We start from the raw sequence: 17,470 nt of genomic DNA on the forward strand, positions 1-17,470 counted from the left end.
ACACACACGCACACACACACACACACACACACACACACACACAGAGAGAGAGAGAGAGAGAGAGAGAGAGAGAGAGAGAGAGAGAGAGAGAGAGAGAGAGAGATAACAAAGGGCAATGTGGTACATCCCTAATCCACTCATACAGCATTACAGTCGATTAAAATACTTTTTAAGTGGTGCAGCCGCTTCTATACGTTCTATACGACGGGTGTATGTGTGTGTGTGTGTCTGTCTGTCTGTCTGTATGTCTGTCTGTCTGTCTGTCTGTCTGTCTGTCTGTCCGTTTTAGACCAATGAGGAGTAGCCAATACTGTTGCAAACCAGCAGAGGGCAGTAGAGATTGCTCACAAACCTACAGTACACACTTACTTCACCACCTGGGTGTGATTTTTTTAAAGGTATAAAATAGTCGTCATCAGTGAAAGGTTATTTATCTCCCTGGGTTTCATAAACAAAGAAACGTTCTACAGATCTGATAACACAAACAGAGACAAATTAATCCGAGCTGGTGCCCCTGAAACCTCCAATACGGTAGACAGAACTATTGATCTTGTGACCGTGAAAAACAAAACAGACAAAGATAAATGCAATGGGAGGACTGGCTGACAGGTTATTAATTGAGCACGGGAAATCTTTACAAAATGAATCATGGCCAAAACGCAAAAGTATGCACTTCATGTAGAACGTCTCTCTGGCAGAGCGGGTACACTTCAAGGGCATTTAGCTTCTCCAGATGGACCGCAGGACAGGTCAGCTCGGTCCAAAACCTTTTCCATTTTGTTTATCCTCTCCCTGACGGCATTGCATATTCTTATTTATTCATTCTGAAATCACAAAAAAGCCAACCGCTTTCTGACAGGTCCTGAATGTTTTGACACAAATCAAATTACAATAAGCGCGGAGTGCAATTCTAGGAACCAATCAGATAGCACCCTGCCTGCCCTCAATCTCCAGTGCCATGCTGCTCAGCGGCCTGCCTGTGTCCCTCTGGTACTGGAGGAGGAGTCCCTGAGGTACTGGAGGAGGAGTCCCTGAGGTACTGGAGGAGGAGTCCCTGAGGTACTGGAGGAGGAGTCCCTGAGGTACTGGAGGAGGAGTCCCTCTGGTACTGGAGGAGGAGTCCCTCTGGTACTGGAGGAGGAGTCCCTGTGTCCCTGTGGTACTGGAGGAGGAGTCCCTGTGGTACTGGAGGAGGAGTCCCTGAGGTACTGGAGGAGGAGTCCCTGAGGTACTGGAGGAGGAGTCCCTGAGGTACTGGAGGAGGAGTCCCTCTGGTACTGGAGGAGGAGTCCCTGTGTCCCTGTGGTACTGGAGGAGGAGTCCCTGTGGTACTGGAGGAGGAGTCCCTGAGGTACTGGAGGAGGAGTCCCTGAGGTACTGGAGGAGGAGTCCCTGTGTCCCTGTGGTACTGTGGCAAAGAGCTCTTACCTCCTGAGTTATACTGAGCTCATCCACCGACTCACGGTGCTGGTCTGTTTGGCCCAGTGGATGTAACATGTGCCAGGCCCACAGATCTCCATCTTCAAACAATCCTAGCTTCCCACCCCTCCTCTGCTCATTCAGCCTAATTTAATATAGCCAATTGTTTCCAGCTATTTGGCCGAAACACTTGCAGATTTCATCAAAAGCAAAACACCTTGATCGCAGCAGATGGCATGAAAAATTGACTAAATCATCCAAGCAAAAATAACAATTTGGGCCTTTAACAGACAATATACCCCGCGGTTGTTTTGTTTGATCAGTTTTGACTTTGTGTCTGTTTTCTCCTCGGAACATGCAACAGGTTAATTGGGAACTTGCATTGCCTGGCTCATATCATATTGAGTGTGAGTCTCATAGAATCAGTGTATTAGTCATGGTGTTGGTCCCAGGCCAGAGACTGCAGCCCATCAGGAAAACTCAGTCTAATAATCAGACTATAATTGGTGTTAGAGGTCTGTCAATATCTGCAGTCACACCTCGCATTAGTTAGTTACAATCTCTTTAGCGACCCCCTGGCTGACTGGCTGATTGGCTGGCTGACTGACTGACTGACTGACTGACTGTACTGCTGGGATATTGAGTTTGTATACAATAACACCTAATGGTCCCTGGACACACAAATTGATGACCGTATCTGCTCTCATGCAGTATACAGGCGAATGTGCCGGTAAATTGCAAAGTTTCTGCAAACTAATTTGGGTGCAAAGATGACTGTTCTCCTGCTCTGGCCTGTATGACAGAGTCAAACAAAAGACAGGATGCTTTCTACAGTCAAGAAACCACTGTCTGTCAAGAAACCTAATATACTGTAATAGGCTAAAACTCAGGGTAAACTTGTAATTTAAACCAAGGCCATATAAGATGGCAGCAGAAGAATCTAGAGCCGTATTTAGCATTATAAGCCATGTTATAAGGTTATTTACGATCATATACAACGGCGCCCGATATCAAAGTTTTCACTCTTGCGATACAGCCCGTCGCCATTGTGCATTTTTGACACTAGTTGGAATCACATGCCTCGTGATTTTAAGTTTGAGAACTTTCTTTTGTAGAACCTTAAGTTTTATTAGAAGGCCAAGCGAAGGCCAAACTGCCACATTCTCACTTAGTAGGGTAGCTCAACAAGAACATGACCATCCCTTAAGGTTGTGAGATCGAGCCCTGGGTGACGCAGAATAGACATGCTAATGCCTAGCCTACTCAGGCATTGTACTGTGTGGATCTCAGACACGTGATTCTGAAGATATTTTTAATTAAAGTTTTCAATAATTAGGGTCCGGGCAAAGGCCCTCATGTATTTGTCATTTGTCTCCTCCTTCCTCTTTCCTCTTCCTCCACAAAATTGGTTTTGCTCAGCAGCGACCCAGTGCTGCGCAGCAGCGACCCAGTGCTGCGCAGCAGCTGTAATTCCTCCTGGCTTTCTGTGATTCATCTGCCGGTGACCCTCCCACCTACACTGAGACAGAAAGAGAGCATGCGGCACTACTCTATGTATAAAAGGGGAGGGGGGGCGTGATTAATGGAGAGTGTGCTAGCACTCCACAAACCCCCCCCCCCCCCCCAGGATCAATGACGTGGTCAGCCCTTCACTCGGGCCGGTCAGCCCAGCACCCTGTGGTGCCCCTCGGTACCGTCCACCCAGGGAGGGGTCTCTCGTGGGGCCAGCTCTCCCCTCACCCCGCCCCTCTCTTGACCCAGAGAGTGCTGAGATTAATGGGGATCCAGGAAAGACAGAGCACCCCTCATCCAGAGTGTGTGTGTGAGGCATACGTGATGGAGAAAGACCTCGGTGGTGTGTGTGTGGGGCGGGGGCGGGGTTTGAACAGGGGGGACTGACCAACTAAACCCCATTTTTGTTGGGCCAGCTACCTCACCGTGACGGTGAAGAAAGGAGAAAGAAAGCTAAGCCTGTTACACGACCGTGGCCATTTTGTGACGGCTATTCTCTTCACTGAGAAGCGGTTAGACGCTGCAGGTCCTCTGAGTCTAAGTGCAGGCGTCCATCTGGGTGACCGGGCACACTGGCCAGGGATTGGCTGTTAATTACATTTGCCTGCCTGTGCTGTGGACTGCAGTCTGAGTGGAGAGGAGGAGAGGAGGAGGAGAGGAAGAGAGGGAGAGGAGAGGAGGAGGAGAGGAAGATAGGGAGAGGAGAGGAGGAGGAGAGGAGAGGAGAGGAGAGGAGAGGAGAGGAGAGGAGAGGAGAGGAGAGGAGAGGAGAGGAGAGGAGAGGAGAGGAGAGGAGAGGAGAGGAGAGGAGAGGAGAGGAGAGGAGAGGAGAGGAGAGGAGAGGAGAGGAGAGGGAGGGGCCCAGAGGGATGGGCTGCAGAAGGCCCATAATGAGGGCTCATCTGGAGAGCGGAGGGAAGAGTAAATAACTCTGAGAGGCCTGCTGAACTCAGTGGAGTGTCTCGGCTCACGCTGTGTAAATGACAGCCCTCCATCCCAGCGGGGATCGATACACAGAGCCTCTCAGCTGTCTGTCTGTCTGTCTGTCTGTCTGTCTGTCTGAATGTGTGAGACACAGGGAGTGGATTCGGCTTCAACCGGGCTGGGAATTGGGATTCTCTCTCTCTCTCTCTCTCGCTCTCTCTCTCACTCTCTCTCTCTCTCTGATATGCAGATATGTATGTGTGCTGAAACAGCACTCCATGCCCCCCAAGACTGTCTCTAAGACTCTGGGAGATGAGGGAATGTTTTGTCAGATATGCCACGATTTTATCAGACAAAATGCAGGGCTGTGTACTTTACCAAACTGCTGACTCTCTGTTGTGGCCTGACTGTGTCAGTGTTTTACGTAATGGGGCAAGGTACTGTAGCAACCAGCCTTCCTGTCAGCCAAACACTCTCTTTTCTCCAGGTTAGTTTTTCTCTCCCAGTCACTTTGTCGTCAGATTAGTCACTCAAAGCATCACTTTTGGCCTCAAAGCTGTTAGAAGGGAGACCACATCAGTCGCGTCACGGTGTGGAATTAAACAAACACAGTTCCTCCTCAGTGCTGCCCTTCCCGACGCCATCGGACAGATTTTTCCTCCTCCTCTCCTACGCCTGCCCTCTCTCCCTCTAGGAAGTGTGTCATACTTGACTCAGATCTTAATTTCGAAAACCACATCAAGAATATTACAAAGACATCTTTTTACCACTTAAGGAACATTGCCAAGGTGCAACCATTTCTCTCTCAGGCTGACACTGAAAGACTAATGCATGCTTTCATCACAGGCAGGCTGGACTACTGCAATGCTCTACTATCAGGCCTACCAAAGAAAGCAATCTCTAAACTACAAATGATATAGAATGCTGCAGCACGAGTCCTCACTAAAACTAGACGGAGGGCACACATCACACCAGTCTTAAAATCACTACACTAGTTACCTGTCAACTCTAGAATAGACTTTAAAATACTTTTATTAGTCTATAAATCTCTCCACAGTCACGCACCTGAATACATTTCAGACATGCTTCTCAGGTACATGCCCAACAGACCACTCAGGTCCTCTGAACTCATAAAAGTTCCAAAAGCCAGGACCAAGAAACACGGAGAGGCAGCTTTTAGTTTCTATGCCCCCAACCTCTGGAACACCCTGCCGGAGTGCCTAAGAAGGGCCGAAACAATGGAGGTCTTCAAGCGAGATTTCAAGACGTACCTTTTCGGCCTAGCCTATAATCACTAGCCAGGACCTTGAGACACAGAAAGGCAGCCTCCAACCTACCTGTGAATCCTTTGTATACATTGGTGAATATCCTGTTCTAATATCTGTGTTGCTTTTATGTCTCAGCATGCTACTAACCGTTTTCTGCCTCCCCTCTCCCTAGTGCCTCTCTCTCTCCCTCCTACCTTCTAACCAGGTCCAGTGGATACCCCACTGTCACCCGCAGACCACCCTGAGTCCGATAGATACCCCTGTGTCTGCTGTGGATGTCGTAGCATTTAGTTAACACACACACGTACACACAGACATACACCAATCCACTTCCAGTGCCTACCCCCGACCCCTGCCTCTACCTGGACCCAGACACACACACACACACACACACACGGGGTGTACAGGTACAGGTACAGGTACCACTGGTATGCACCCGCGCCTCACCCTCGTCGCTGCGCCACCTGACCCAGCCGGCAGCGCCCCGGGCGTCAATAACGCACGGGCCGACTGTCTTTACAGAGTCATTCAAATGATATGCCAATCGGCCGAATTCATGGTTATGACAAAACAATATTTTCACGGCTGCTCGTTTCTCAAAAACATTCAATAAATCCCACGCGCTCTCTCTCTCGCGCTCTCTCTCTCTCTCTCCCTAGGGGTCTCCTGTGGTGTTCAATGTGCCTCGGAATTTATAGGAAACCCCTCATAACCATCCGATGCAGATCACTGCTCTCGCGCCACGGCAAGGCTTTTAATAAGCAGCTGTATATCAGAGGCTTTATGGACGGAGCAGCTGCTGGAGGTGGTACTGTAAGCAGCCCGGGTCTCTGCATGCGTGCGCCCGAGGCACCTGACAATTCCCACAAGAAAACGGCCGCCCCTGCATAGCTGAGCAACAGTCCGCGGTCAACGGAAGCTTCAAGAACACCGGAGCGCCGCTGGCCTGGAAGTGGGGGAGGGGAGGGGCCGCGGCCTGGCGACTTATAGTTTATGATCAATTACCCCCCATTACTGGGGAGCTGAGTCGATCAATAGCAGATCAAATCTGCCAGGGAGCCTCTTCCACCAATCCATCACGCAGGGAGAGCGCACATCGGGAGAGCACACACCGGGAGAGCACACACCGGGAGAGCACACACCGGGAGAGCACACACCGGGAGAGCACACACCGGAAGAGCACACACCGGGAGAGCACACACCGGGAGAGCACACACCGGGAGAGCACACCGTGAGAACACACACCGGGAGAGTACACACCGGGAGAGCACACACCGGGAGAGCACACACCGGGAGAGCACACACCGGGAGAGCACACACCGGGAGAGCACACACCGGGAGAGCACACCGTGAGAGCACACACCGGGAAGGCGCAGTGAGATGTGAAATGAAAAAGAGACAAAGAGATAAAGAGAGTTATCTTTAGATGGAGCCAGGCCACTCAATATTAAAGCAACAAAGCCTCTGGCCTGCCAGGGGAATCTTACCTAGACTCCTGGCGAGCTCCCAGCATAAAGCTGACACACACACACACACACACACACACACCAAACCAAGCCTGTGTCGAGTCAATATATCGACCGCCTTTCAGCGGTACCTCAGTCAGGCCAGGTTCCATGCCAGCTGATGATCTGGAATCTCTATTTACCTTGCATCCCTCTGGCCACGGCTCTGGGACTCACTCGCTTGTTACAGGAGCGGCTATTGTCCAATAAGCCTCAAGACCAGCAGCCTCCTTCCTCCCTCCCTCATCTCTCTCTCTCTCTGTCCCTCTGGCAAGGCACACTGAATGGATAATACAGCCAATCCCACCAAAACTGGGACATTCATTACAGATCTGCACTTGTCTTAATCCCGGATGGATGCGCTATAATCCTTGGGATTATTAGATCAGATCCATTTAATCGCATTTCATCATGATCTCGGGCTATCTGTTGTTGTTGTTGGTATCATCTGTTCTCATGGCTGTGGGCCAGCGGCATCATGGCAGCGTTGGCAGCATGCACACACAGACCTGCCTATATTGGGTCCCTCTGGCTCTGACAGACGCAGATCTGATGTGTGCAGGCCCATCCAAGGGAACTACCATGCAAGGACCTGTACCATATGGTCCAGGGGCCAATACTGATATTTTCAAAAAAGAAATCACCACCCAAGGTGACCAAACAATTTTGGTATTTTTGTCTTCCTACATGTCTCTAGTTTACAGTGCATCCAGACAGTACTCACACCCCTCCACATTTTGTTATGTTACAGCCTTATTCCAAAATTGATGAAATTAATTTTTTCTCATCAATCGACACACAATACCCCATAATGACAAAGTGAAAATGTTCAAATGTTTTTTTTTAATGGTAAATGGTAAATGTAAATATTTCTTTTTAAATGGTGCTCTGAGAGCACAGACCTCTGCCCATGAATGCATTTTGTGGCTGTGTGCGCACGCCCGCGTGGGAGCAGGACATGTTTGGTATTGCAGCAATCGTTAGGTCGAGAGCTTTATGCAAGTCAAACCCTGAGCTTCCTACATCGAGATATGGCCGTTTCAATTGACAATATTTTTTGGGGCTCCTGAGCCCAAGTCGAGTTCCCCCGCGTATTTTTACCCTGGAGAAGTAAGCGTTCCTGAACCAAGTCCAAAAAATGACTGGAAGTGAATGGGATGCCATGTTTGGGCAGCTCTGTGGCGCCCCCCTTAGGTCATAGCTAGTGGGGGGCAGTGCGGTGCCCTCCTGGCTCTCCCCCCGCACACCCCAGTCCAAATCCTGTGTCTCTAGCACCCCCACACAGGGAGCTGGCTTCGTTCTAAGTTTTGCTTTCATTCGTGGACCAAAAAACAGAAGACATTCTCAGTTACCTGCATCACCCAGTACTCGCCTCATTCCTCTGCTATTAAAAACGTTTTCAAGACCAGAACCAGGACAAGTATGTACTGTACAGTATGTAGGCCTAGCGCCTTTATACGTGCAGTTTTTAGATTGTAAGACACATCCTATAAAAAAAAAATATATATATATATATATATATTGTATTGTGTCCGGTATGCAAATGTTTTTCCTCTGTAGCCTATGAAGATTTGAAAGTACGGAACCCACCATTGAAAACCGAACTTTTTTTGTTTTTTTGTATCTTTGTTTATTGAACAGTCTTGGATTATATCTATCTACTTATCCACCTCTGGAAATGTTTACTGCTGTTCCTCTTTATTGTATTTTGTGTTGATTGAATGATTGTTTTGATAATTGATTGTATGATGACTCACTGAGCCCCTCCCAACCACACCCTTTAAAATGGCTCTTTGTACCATTGTTCTGGTTTGTAACACTGATGAAGGTCATAGTACCGAATCATCTATTGTGAATAAACCTTATTGCAAGTAGAGACAGTGTGCGGGAAACTTTTCTTTATAAGGTTTAGGAATATCCCATGACATTTTTGGGGTATGAGGAAATTGTAGGTATGAGGAACTGCAGTTGTTTTGTTCTCTACATTATTACTTATCTAATGATCATAACCTTATCAGCTCCTCCTACTGCTGCTTGGACCGGTTGGTCTAGTTTGTTATATTCCTCATAGAGCTTCTGTTTGTGTGTTTTTGCTACTGTAGTTCACATTACTCCTAATTCCAGTGCATTAAACATTGATATTTGTAAATAAACATACATTCGGAGAGGTATTCCATAAAGTATGTTTGTAACATACGGCTCGAGTTAAGGTTTGTTAACATGTAGTGCTTGTGCCTTTTGTACTGTAAGTGGGGTACTGCGGTGTGGGGGGGTGCTGAGAAAATGTATTTTGATCCAGCATTGGGGATCAAAATAATGAGAACCAAACTTATCAGCATTTGCTAAAGTATATTATACACTGGCTATAGGCGTGTTAAAACGTGCACTGGAGTCAAAGACGAGATGTGTAAATTTGGTGTCCTGAGGTCATCAATTTAACATAAAAAAATAAATATGTATAAATATAATATTAAATCACTCAACTCTTACCCCTTTTTTGAGCCAGAAATATTGGTGTTGCATAGTATAAGGGAGCAATTGAGCTCTAAAGTGCACAATGTCATTTAGCAGTATAATTGTCCTGGTAAAAATTCTAATAACAAAAGTGTTGTAGAAATTCATCCTAAAAATATGAATGAATGCCGTGGCATTGTGTGTTTGTAACAATATGTTACATATAGAATGGGTGACATAGGCTAATGTATCTAAAAAATATTTAAAGGGCTAGTTCAGAATTTTGGACATGGAGCTTCATATACAGCAAATATAATATAATAATAGAAAGGTACACTGGAATTCTTGTAATTGCTTATACTTGGAGTATCTTATCAGTGCTAATCAGTTCCTAATTCTACTCAGCTAGATATGTAAAGGTTCCCAAACTGGCAATTTACTATACTATCCGTAGTTAAGCAGTCTATCAGTATCATCCTCATCTATGTATCCCATCTGATCATGACTATGTGTCCATGGTGTAGGCAGTGCAAATAAATAACATTCAAGTATAGTGGTAAGTAGTGGTTGAAGTATCCAGTTACCCCAGACACAGCCTCTGGGTAGATTGACTAGTGATTGGCTATCACTTCCCGTAGTTCACGTAGCGCAGTTTCCCCATCTGCTCGTGGGTGGATGTATACATTACATTACATTACATTACATTAGTCATTTAGCAGACGCTTTTATCCAAACCGACTAACAATAATTGTATTTAGCGTAGGAAGAGCCAATGTACTACTACTTGCCAGAACTCACAAGTGCATCTTCTCTCTAAAACAAGTGACTAAGAGCATAATCTAGTGCTGAAGGCAAAGTGCAAGAATAGCAATCTGGTTTGCGCACTCAGATTGGGATTCAGCTTTCGTGAATCAAGTTTAAGGACGCAGCACAATGAGACAGGAAAATCCCCCATAATTAAGATCAGTGGTGGAATAGTGGCATTCGGATGTTTCGGTAGCCACCACATTTGGGCTTTTATGGCCAATTTGTTTTTCACATTTCGTGTCATTTCAAATGAGCTATTGATGTGTCATCACTAATGAACAGTGAGTAGAGTAGACACCTTGTTCCCAACACAAGAGGGAGAGATGGGGAGAGGCACAGGCAAGTGACTGTAGATGTTTACAAACATCAGTACATTTGTATTTAACAGCTTTGGCGTGAATAGAGTTCCAGTACAATTATAGCTTTTGTTCTGATAATCTTTTTCATATCCAAGAAATATGTGTATAACTAACTAAACACTAATTTCATTTTGAATCCAATTCTGCCCACAGCATGTTTCTGAAAGCAATGCAACATTCAACATTCTGGGAGGGGGATTGGTCCTTGCCATTTTCAACAGTTTCAGGCTTTCAGCCATTAACTACCAATATTTCATATTCATTTGCTGTCAAATGTCAATATAATTGGAGCAGCAGCTAATTCGCATTTAAGAAACAGAAACCACTGAGACAGAGAGAGTGGTATAGAGACATGCAGGAATGCTTCATCTAAGTGGTATTTTCAGAATAAATATTGAAAGACATGTTTTGGTGACCCCAGAGAAAGGAAGAGGGGACCTTTAACAAAATAATTTGGTCCATATGTGTAAACTTTATGTAGTAATACAAAAACTGCATTTCTTCATAAAGTAATGAAAATAATAGCTTGCACACTCTTATGCTCCAATGTTGACTTTTACTAGACATTGCTTTGAGCCTCTCTTTTTCATCAGGTCATCCAAACAGCATTTGCCACACCCATAAAAATAGATGAGCCCATCTATTAAAGTCTATTCAAGTAAAAGTCAACATTGGAGCATAAGAGTGTGCAGGCCGGGTTCTACTCTTTTCAATATGATCATTACCTAACCCAGCACCCTGATAAGCCATGTGTGTATCTTTTCAAATTTTCATGTTCATAAAGAAGGAAAGGAAAAATGAAATTAATGATTTGTGGTAATGTTCGACCCATGCTGTGCATTAGAAGGGGTTTACATAGCCTGTGCATCAAACTGTGTAACTTTATACCAGTGCTCGAGTATGTGAAAGATAAAACACATTGGAGATATAATCACTGTTTGTAAGACCATTGGTTTCTAGAAATATTGTCCAGAAGTCAAAGTAAATGATACAGTATATACAAGAATCAGGGTTTTGTCATTTTATATGGGGGCAGGTTTGTATATAGAGTGGTTACTATCATTAAGCTACTAGATACAGTAGGTATGGTTATACTGTAATACCAAAATATAAACTAGAAACATGTAGGAAGACAAAAATACCAACATTCTTTAGTCACCTTAGGTGGTACCAAAATCTGGATTGGCCCCTGGTGGTGGTGGGTAATACAGCAGCTGGTGTGTTTCTATTTTCTGAAGAAATGCGATATCACCAAACATATCAGTTTGTTTCAGTAAAGAGAGAGAGAGATAGAGAGAGAGAGAGAGAGAGAGAGAGAGAGAGAGAGAGAGAGAGAGAGAGAGAAGAGGGAGAGAGAGAGAGAGAGCGAGATAGAGGGAGAAAGAGGGAGATAGGGGGAAAATCAATAGGCCTATCTCATGATGAGTTTAACAAGCACTGAAACCATTATAATCATACATGGAAACATGAGAAAGTAGACAGAATGATCTGGATCAGTAAAACATAATCAAATAAGTCTGGTTCATACTGTATACTTCACTCAAACATGACATGAAACCCCTAGGGTGAATCTGAAGGAAAACAGTGAGCTTTTTGTCTCCATTGTTCAGTCACAAGAAGTAGCCAACAACACCAAAATCCTGTAGTGGTGGTAGGTCCCATAAGAAAACACCAGAATCCACAAAAACAACCTAATTGGATTTAGTTGTACTGTTACCTTGACCCTGGCCCTCTGAATCGATAGCCTTTTCAGAACAGCCCTGGTCAGCAGCAGCCTCTCAGCGGTCATGCCTGCACTACAATACAACAATTGAGCTGGACCAACATGTTCATCCAGAGCATTGTTTTTTGAACCACCCAGGATCCTGAGCCTGTTCCTCGCCGTGTAAAGGCCCAGCTTGTAAAGTATGTTCCCTGCATCCTGACACCGCCATTGTGCCTGGTCACCCCAGGGGTTGATGGAGAGATGAAAACCACCCCCCCAAAAATGAATGAAGCAATGAATACTTGGCCAGGGATCCTTCGTAAAACAGATTAGAGTTGAGGCTTAAAGGTTTAAAAAAAATAATAATAAAAGAGAACTTGACTAATTTCAAATGGACCAATTTCGCAAATGTTCCACTTGATAAACTGCGCTGATACAACAGAGTATCAATTCGATGGATGATTAGGTGCTTGCGAGGCTCACAGATGAGATTCTACTCATAAATGAACACAGCTTGGTGCTGCGTAAAAACAGTGCGGCTTCACCTTATTAAAGAAATCTGAATGGATGATTGCTTCACAAGCTACCGAATGAAAGGATTATCAATTCTGAGTAGAGAAAACACACATTGGAACCTGAAAATCAGAAGCCTATTACCAGGACACCAGTCTGAGGAGCGCTGAGTTGGAAAAGATGACAAAACCAACTTGCTTGAGAATCTCATTAAAATGCAAGGGAGGAAAACGCAGAACAAAGCAGCACAGAAAAGGCCTTTAATGGCCGAGGTATCTGATGCAAACTGTCCTTTTGGGAAGGAATGCTATCCAACCCTGCTTGTACTGTACCAGACACCGAGATATTGTGATGTTAAAGAGAAAACCACAAACTACCAGGACGGTAGCTCAGGGGATCCATATGCATTACCCTGCAGGTTAAATACTCCAGAGAAAACGTGTCTTTAGCTTCCTGTCTTAGCCAGCCCAAACCCCCACACTTCCAGTAGAATGCTGTTGCCTGGAGACACAGTGATTGATGTGTTCAGACTACCTCCACAACTCCACTCTCTGGCATATTGGGTCCAGTGATTCAGCAATATTTGCCGTGCTATTGCACCCTACCTAAATGCTCTGAGAAAGATGGGGATTTGGATTCAGAGCAGAGCCTGGTAAACAGACCAGCAGCTGCAGCCGCCCAACTGTAATCCCACCTGTTTGTCTGAGGTGAGTTGAAACATGCTACTGCAGAGCTATTTACTTTTGTATATCATCACACTACAAGCATACTGTGGTACCACTGCCTCAGAAGCCGGCCTATGACTGGTAAACAGGTCTATGAATTAACAAATAAGAAACTGCTAGTGAAAATATAGCGAACTGCTAGAGGCCTAATCTGTGAGCTGCTCCGACAATGACCCCTTTGTTGATTGCTCCAAATTGGCACAATGCCGCTTCCGCAATGAGCAGGACACGCAGATCTTTTTTCTTAAATCAACCGATCTTCCGTCTTAAAACCCCCAAGCTCTGGCCAGAGAAGTAGGCGAAGAACGCGAGTGGCGGCCAGGAAATGGACAGTGGAATATAAGCTCAGCCAAAGTAGCGACAGTAGCTCCTGCTGATATCTCATTTAACATTCTGCCTGCGAGAGAGGTGCTACTGACGCCCACGCTATCTGAGGTCCTCTTTCTTCAGTCTTTCTCCCCTGCAGCAGAAGATCCCTGTTCCACCCTGCATCACTGTTCTCCTTCGTAGCGCCTTGCCTCTGGTTGATGCTCCCCCTTCATGTTGTCTAGTTTGGATGAACTCCTAACTGCCTAACAAAGTTAACCTGCCCCTGGTCCTTCTTTAGCACTTGCTACTACTAGCCCTACCCCTGCTTTTGACCCTGCTGCTGCTCCTACTCCTGCTCCTACCCCTGCTCCTACTTCTACTCCTACTCCTCTCCTACCCCTGCTCCTACCCCTGCTCCTACTGCTCTCATACCCCTGCTCCTACTTCTACTCCTCTCATACCCCTGCTCCTACCCCTGCTCCTACTCTTCTCATACCCCTGCTCATACCCCTGCTTCTACCCCTGCTCCTACTCCTCTCATACCCCTGCTCATACCCCTGCTCATACCCCTGCTCCTACTCCTCTCATACCCCTGCTCCTACTGTACTCCTGCTCTTAACCCTGCTTCTATCCCTACTCCTACTCCTGCTCCTACAGTACTTCTGCTCCAACCGCTGCTTCTACCTCTGCTCCTGCTCCTGTCCCAACACGGCTCTTGCCCCTGCTCCTACCCCTGCTCCTACCCCTACTCCTACCCCTGCTCCTACCCATATTCCTACCCCTGCTCCTACCCCTACTCCTACCCCTGCTCCTGCCCCTGCTCCTGCCCCTGCCCCTGCCTCAGACATACTGTACTGTATTGTAGTTGAATCCAGTCCTCAGCAATAATAAATGATGGCGGCAGCCCTGCTGGGATTCACGCCTGCACGGCCACCAGCTGCAATTACGGCCGACACGTCAACCGGGAGAGGCGGCTTCATCTGAGAGGAGCCAATCAGACGGCAGAGCCGCCGCCGCCGCCTGTCTGTACACACAGTGACTGAGCAGAAGAGCCGTCCCCGGGGATCACGCAGCAACGCTCTCCTCGCCACCTACTTATCTCCCCCAGACTGGCTGACTGGACTTGGACCCCTGCTCTCACACACTGGCTGCATTTCACCTGTACTATACTTCCCCAGAGCCGCTCAGCACCCCAGACACCTCTCCTGAAACTACTTCAAAAACGCTAGAAAGTCTAGGGGGCTGGACAAGGCCTCTCAGTCCCCCCCTTACATTCCATTAGCACTTCATGGGAAGGAACTCTCCATGCAGGACACATTATGCCAGTGCGGCATTCATCTCGTTGATGATTCAAATGCCATCTGACTATCATTACTATGCTACATTATAGCCACGTAAGCGATAATGATGTGATCTGCTGATGCTTGCAATCCGGTGCACTCTTGTAGTAAAGCAGCATGACAGAAGGACATTTGTTAATAATATGTGCGTTATAATGTTCTCGTTTTCTTGGTGGGACACAATATCAATTTAAACACTGTAATTTAAGAAGATAAATCACACGTATGGGGCTTATCAAGCGTATTGAGCGAAACCTATTTAAAAAATCACAAATCATTGAAAGAATGTGTATGGGAATAGTCTAGTTATATTCCAAGTATCAGTGTCAGTATTCATACAGTATTTGTTTCATTGATAACTGAGTCTTTAATACAGTAATCTATGGCAACTGTCTTTATCAAGCATTTGTTGAGCCACTGTCTTTATTTATTCATGTATTCTTGCCATGTATGACACACAATCCCATATAGTTCTCTAGGTCCCACTGAAGAAAGCCTAGATTCGGTTTCAACATGTTCCAGAGTGTGGACACCATGCAGATCTTTCCAGAGTGTGGACACCATGCAGATCTTTCCAGAGTGTGGACACCATGCAGATCTTTCCAGAGTGTGGACACCATGCAGATCTTTCCAGAGTGTGGACACCATGCAGATCTTTCCAGAGTGTGGACACCATGCAGATCTTTCCAGAGTGTGGACACCATGCAGATCTTTCCAGAGTGTGGACACCATGCAGATCTTTCCAGAGTGTGGACACCATGCAGATCTTTCCAGAGTGTGGACACCATGCAGATCTTTCCAGAGTGTGGACACCATGCAGATCTCCAAGTGATCTTAGGCATTTCATTGTTAATGTTACCTATACAGTATCTTGCATGTGAGCCAAATAAACCACTGTGAACCTTGAACCTTAAAGTGGGCTTAAGTTGAATCATCAGCGTGATTCTTACCAAGTCTTGACACCTTAAAGTAGACACAAATTCCACATTCAAACCCCCACAGCCCTGAACTGTGGACATCCACCATTACTTGGGTATCAAATGGCAATCAAATAAATGGAGTATAGATTTACAATGTGTCAACCGTCTTTCTAGAGGAATTTATAGAGACGCATGTTTTGAGTTGATTTGACTGCCCCTTGACAGTTTAATGAATTCCTGGTGGTCTAACCAAACCACCTGGCTCTGTATCCCAGAACTCCTCCAATAGGAGAGGTCATGGAATAAAAATAATCATTTTCTCCTGGGAGGATTATCTCATCCTCCACCATGAGCTGTATTTGCCCTGTGCCTCCTGTACCTGTGTAATAACCTTAACACCTCTGTGTGGACTCAATTCTGATGCAAGAAGCACTTAGGGCTAGAGAGACGTGTCATATTTAATTATCTTGGTTTTGGGACTGGAATACAGCTTGTGATGGATGCACTGGTCATCCCTCAAAACATCCACCTTTCGAATCGCCGGGATTACAAAGTGCAAGCTACTTCACAAGAAGCATCAGTGTGTAAAAGGGCAAATGACTTAGTCATCATCGTCTGGCGGTGGAGAAACAATACCGGAGAGACTGCAGCTACAAGTTATCCCACCGACACTGACGACCTGGGTGTGTCTCAACAGAGAGAGGGATATTTCTTTAGCCTACTCATCTGCTCAAAACCAGTCACATTTCTGACAACATCAAATCCTTAACGCCACACAAATGCGCTCTAAATACAAGACTTTTAATGAACATTTTAAGGTCGATAATTGAAAATATTTGCCACGGGACTGCGCAAAGATATTAATTGTAGCCTACAGGGCATGCAAAATTGAGGCTTGAGTCACGTCAGACGAGCAAGAGACTAGGTTACTGAATGGATATAATAGGTTAAATGTTTCGAAGTGTTCTTCGTCTTGCTAAACTTACAAGCTGTCTGTGTGTATGCAGTTTATGCCATATCCCAGCCTTATTTCCCCCAATAAATCAGAAAGAAAACAAATATCATCAATATCTTGTCAAATGGATTTCTATTCATTTTGACCTGAAACAACTTTTTAAAGCCATGTATATTTCATTAAATGCGTCTGTTAATCCTAAAACGTATAGCTAAGTTCTAAACGATCAACTAAGATACTTATCAATAGTAGCCTACACATCCAGCAGGTGCACCTCCCATAGCCAAATGGAGAACTTCTCATGAGAATTCAGGATGACTTACCGCTTTGCTCCCCTAGAAAGACGAGTTTGAATTTTCTTAAAGGGTTCCCAAAGTCACTACCTACAGACATGTTTTTTGGGTAGATTTCTGATAGAGACGGCAAATTATTGTGCGATCCCAGTGGTTCAGGTTAAGATGCTGGAGATGTTGGATGTGAATAGCGACGCCTCAACCCGTTCAACCCGCTCTACGGTGGGAATGCTGCACCGAGTAGCCTGGACGTCTGTTTGGCTCCTGCGCGTGCGCGGCCTCTCCTCGCTCGTTGTCTACCCATGAACATGACGTCATGCGAAACAGGACAGTGTGTCAGAGGGAAAAGCCAACTAGTGGAAAATACACTTTTTCTTAACTCTACCCTCCTACACCCCCACCCTTGGTTCTAAACGGATATTGATTTTCATTGGTTGAGAGAATTATGGTCTACTCAGACTA

General features: G+C 45.8%; 1 protein-coding gene across 2 annotated transcripts in view; it reads right to left on the reverse strand.

The window, feature by feature from the left end:
• The window catches only part of rab6ba (RAB6B, member RAS oncogene family a), a gene marked incomplete at both ends in the record, with an annotated part of 59,913 nt that extends 42,805 nt beyond the window's left edge, over positions 1–17,108 (reverse strand). For both annotated transcript variants that reach the window (XM_084444030.1, XM_084444029.1), the window contains one exon: positions 17,039–17,108. In XM_084444030.1, the coding sequence (XP_084300156.1) occupies positions 17,039–17,108 (70 nt within the window). The remainder of the gene's footprint in view (positions 1–17,038) is intronic.
• Positions 17,109–17,470: the final 362 nt, after the last annotated feature.

This window comes from Borostomias antarcticus, assembly GCF_949987555.1.
Source record: "Borostomias antarcticus genome assembly, chromosome: 10".
NCBI lineage: Eukaryota > Metazoa > Chordata > Actinopteri > Stomiiformes > Stomiidae > Borostomias > Borostomias antarcticus.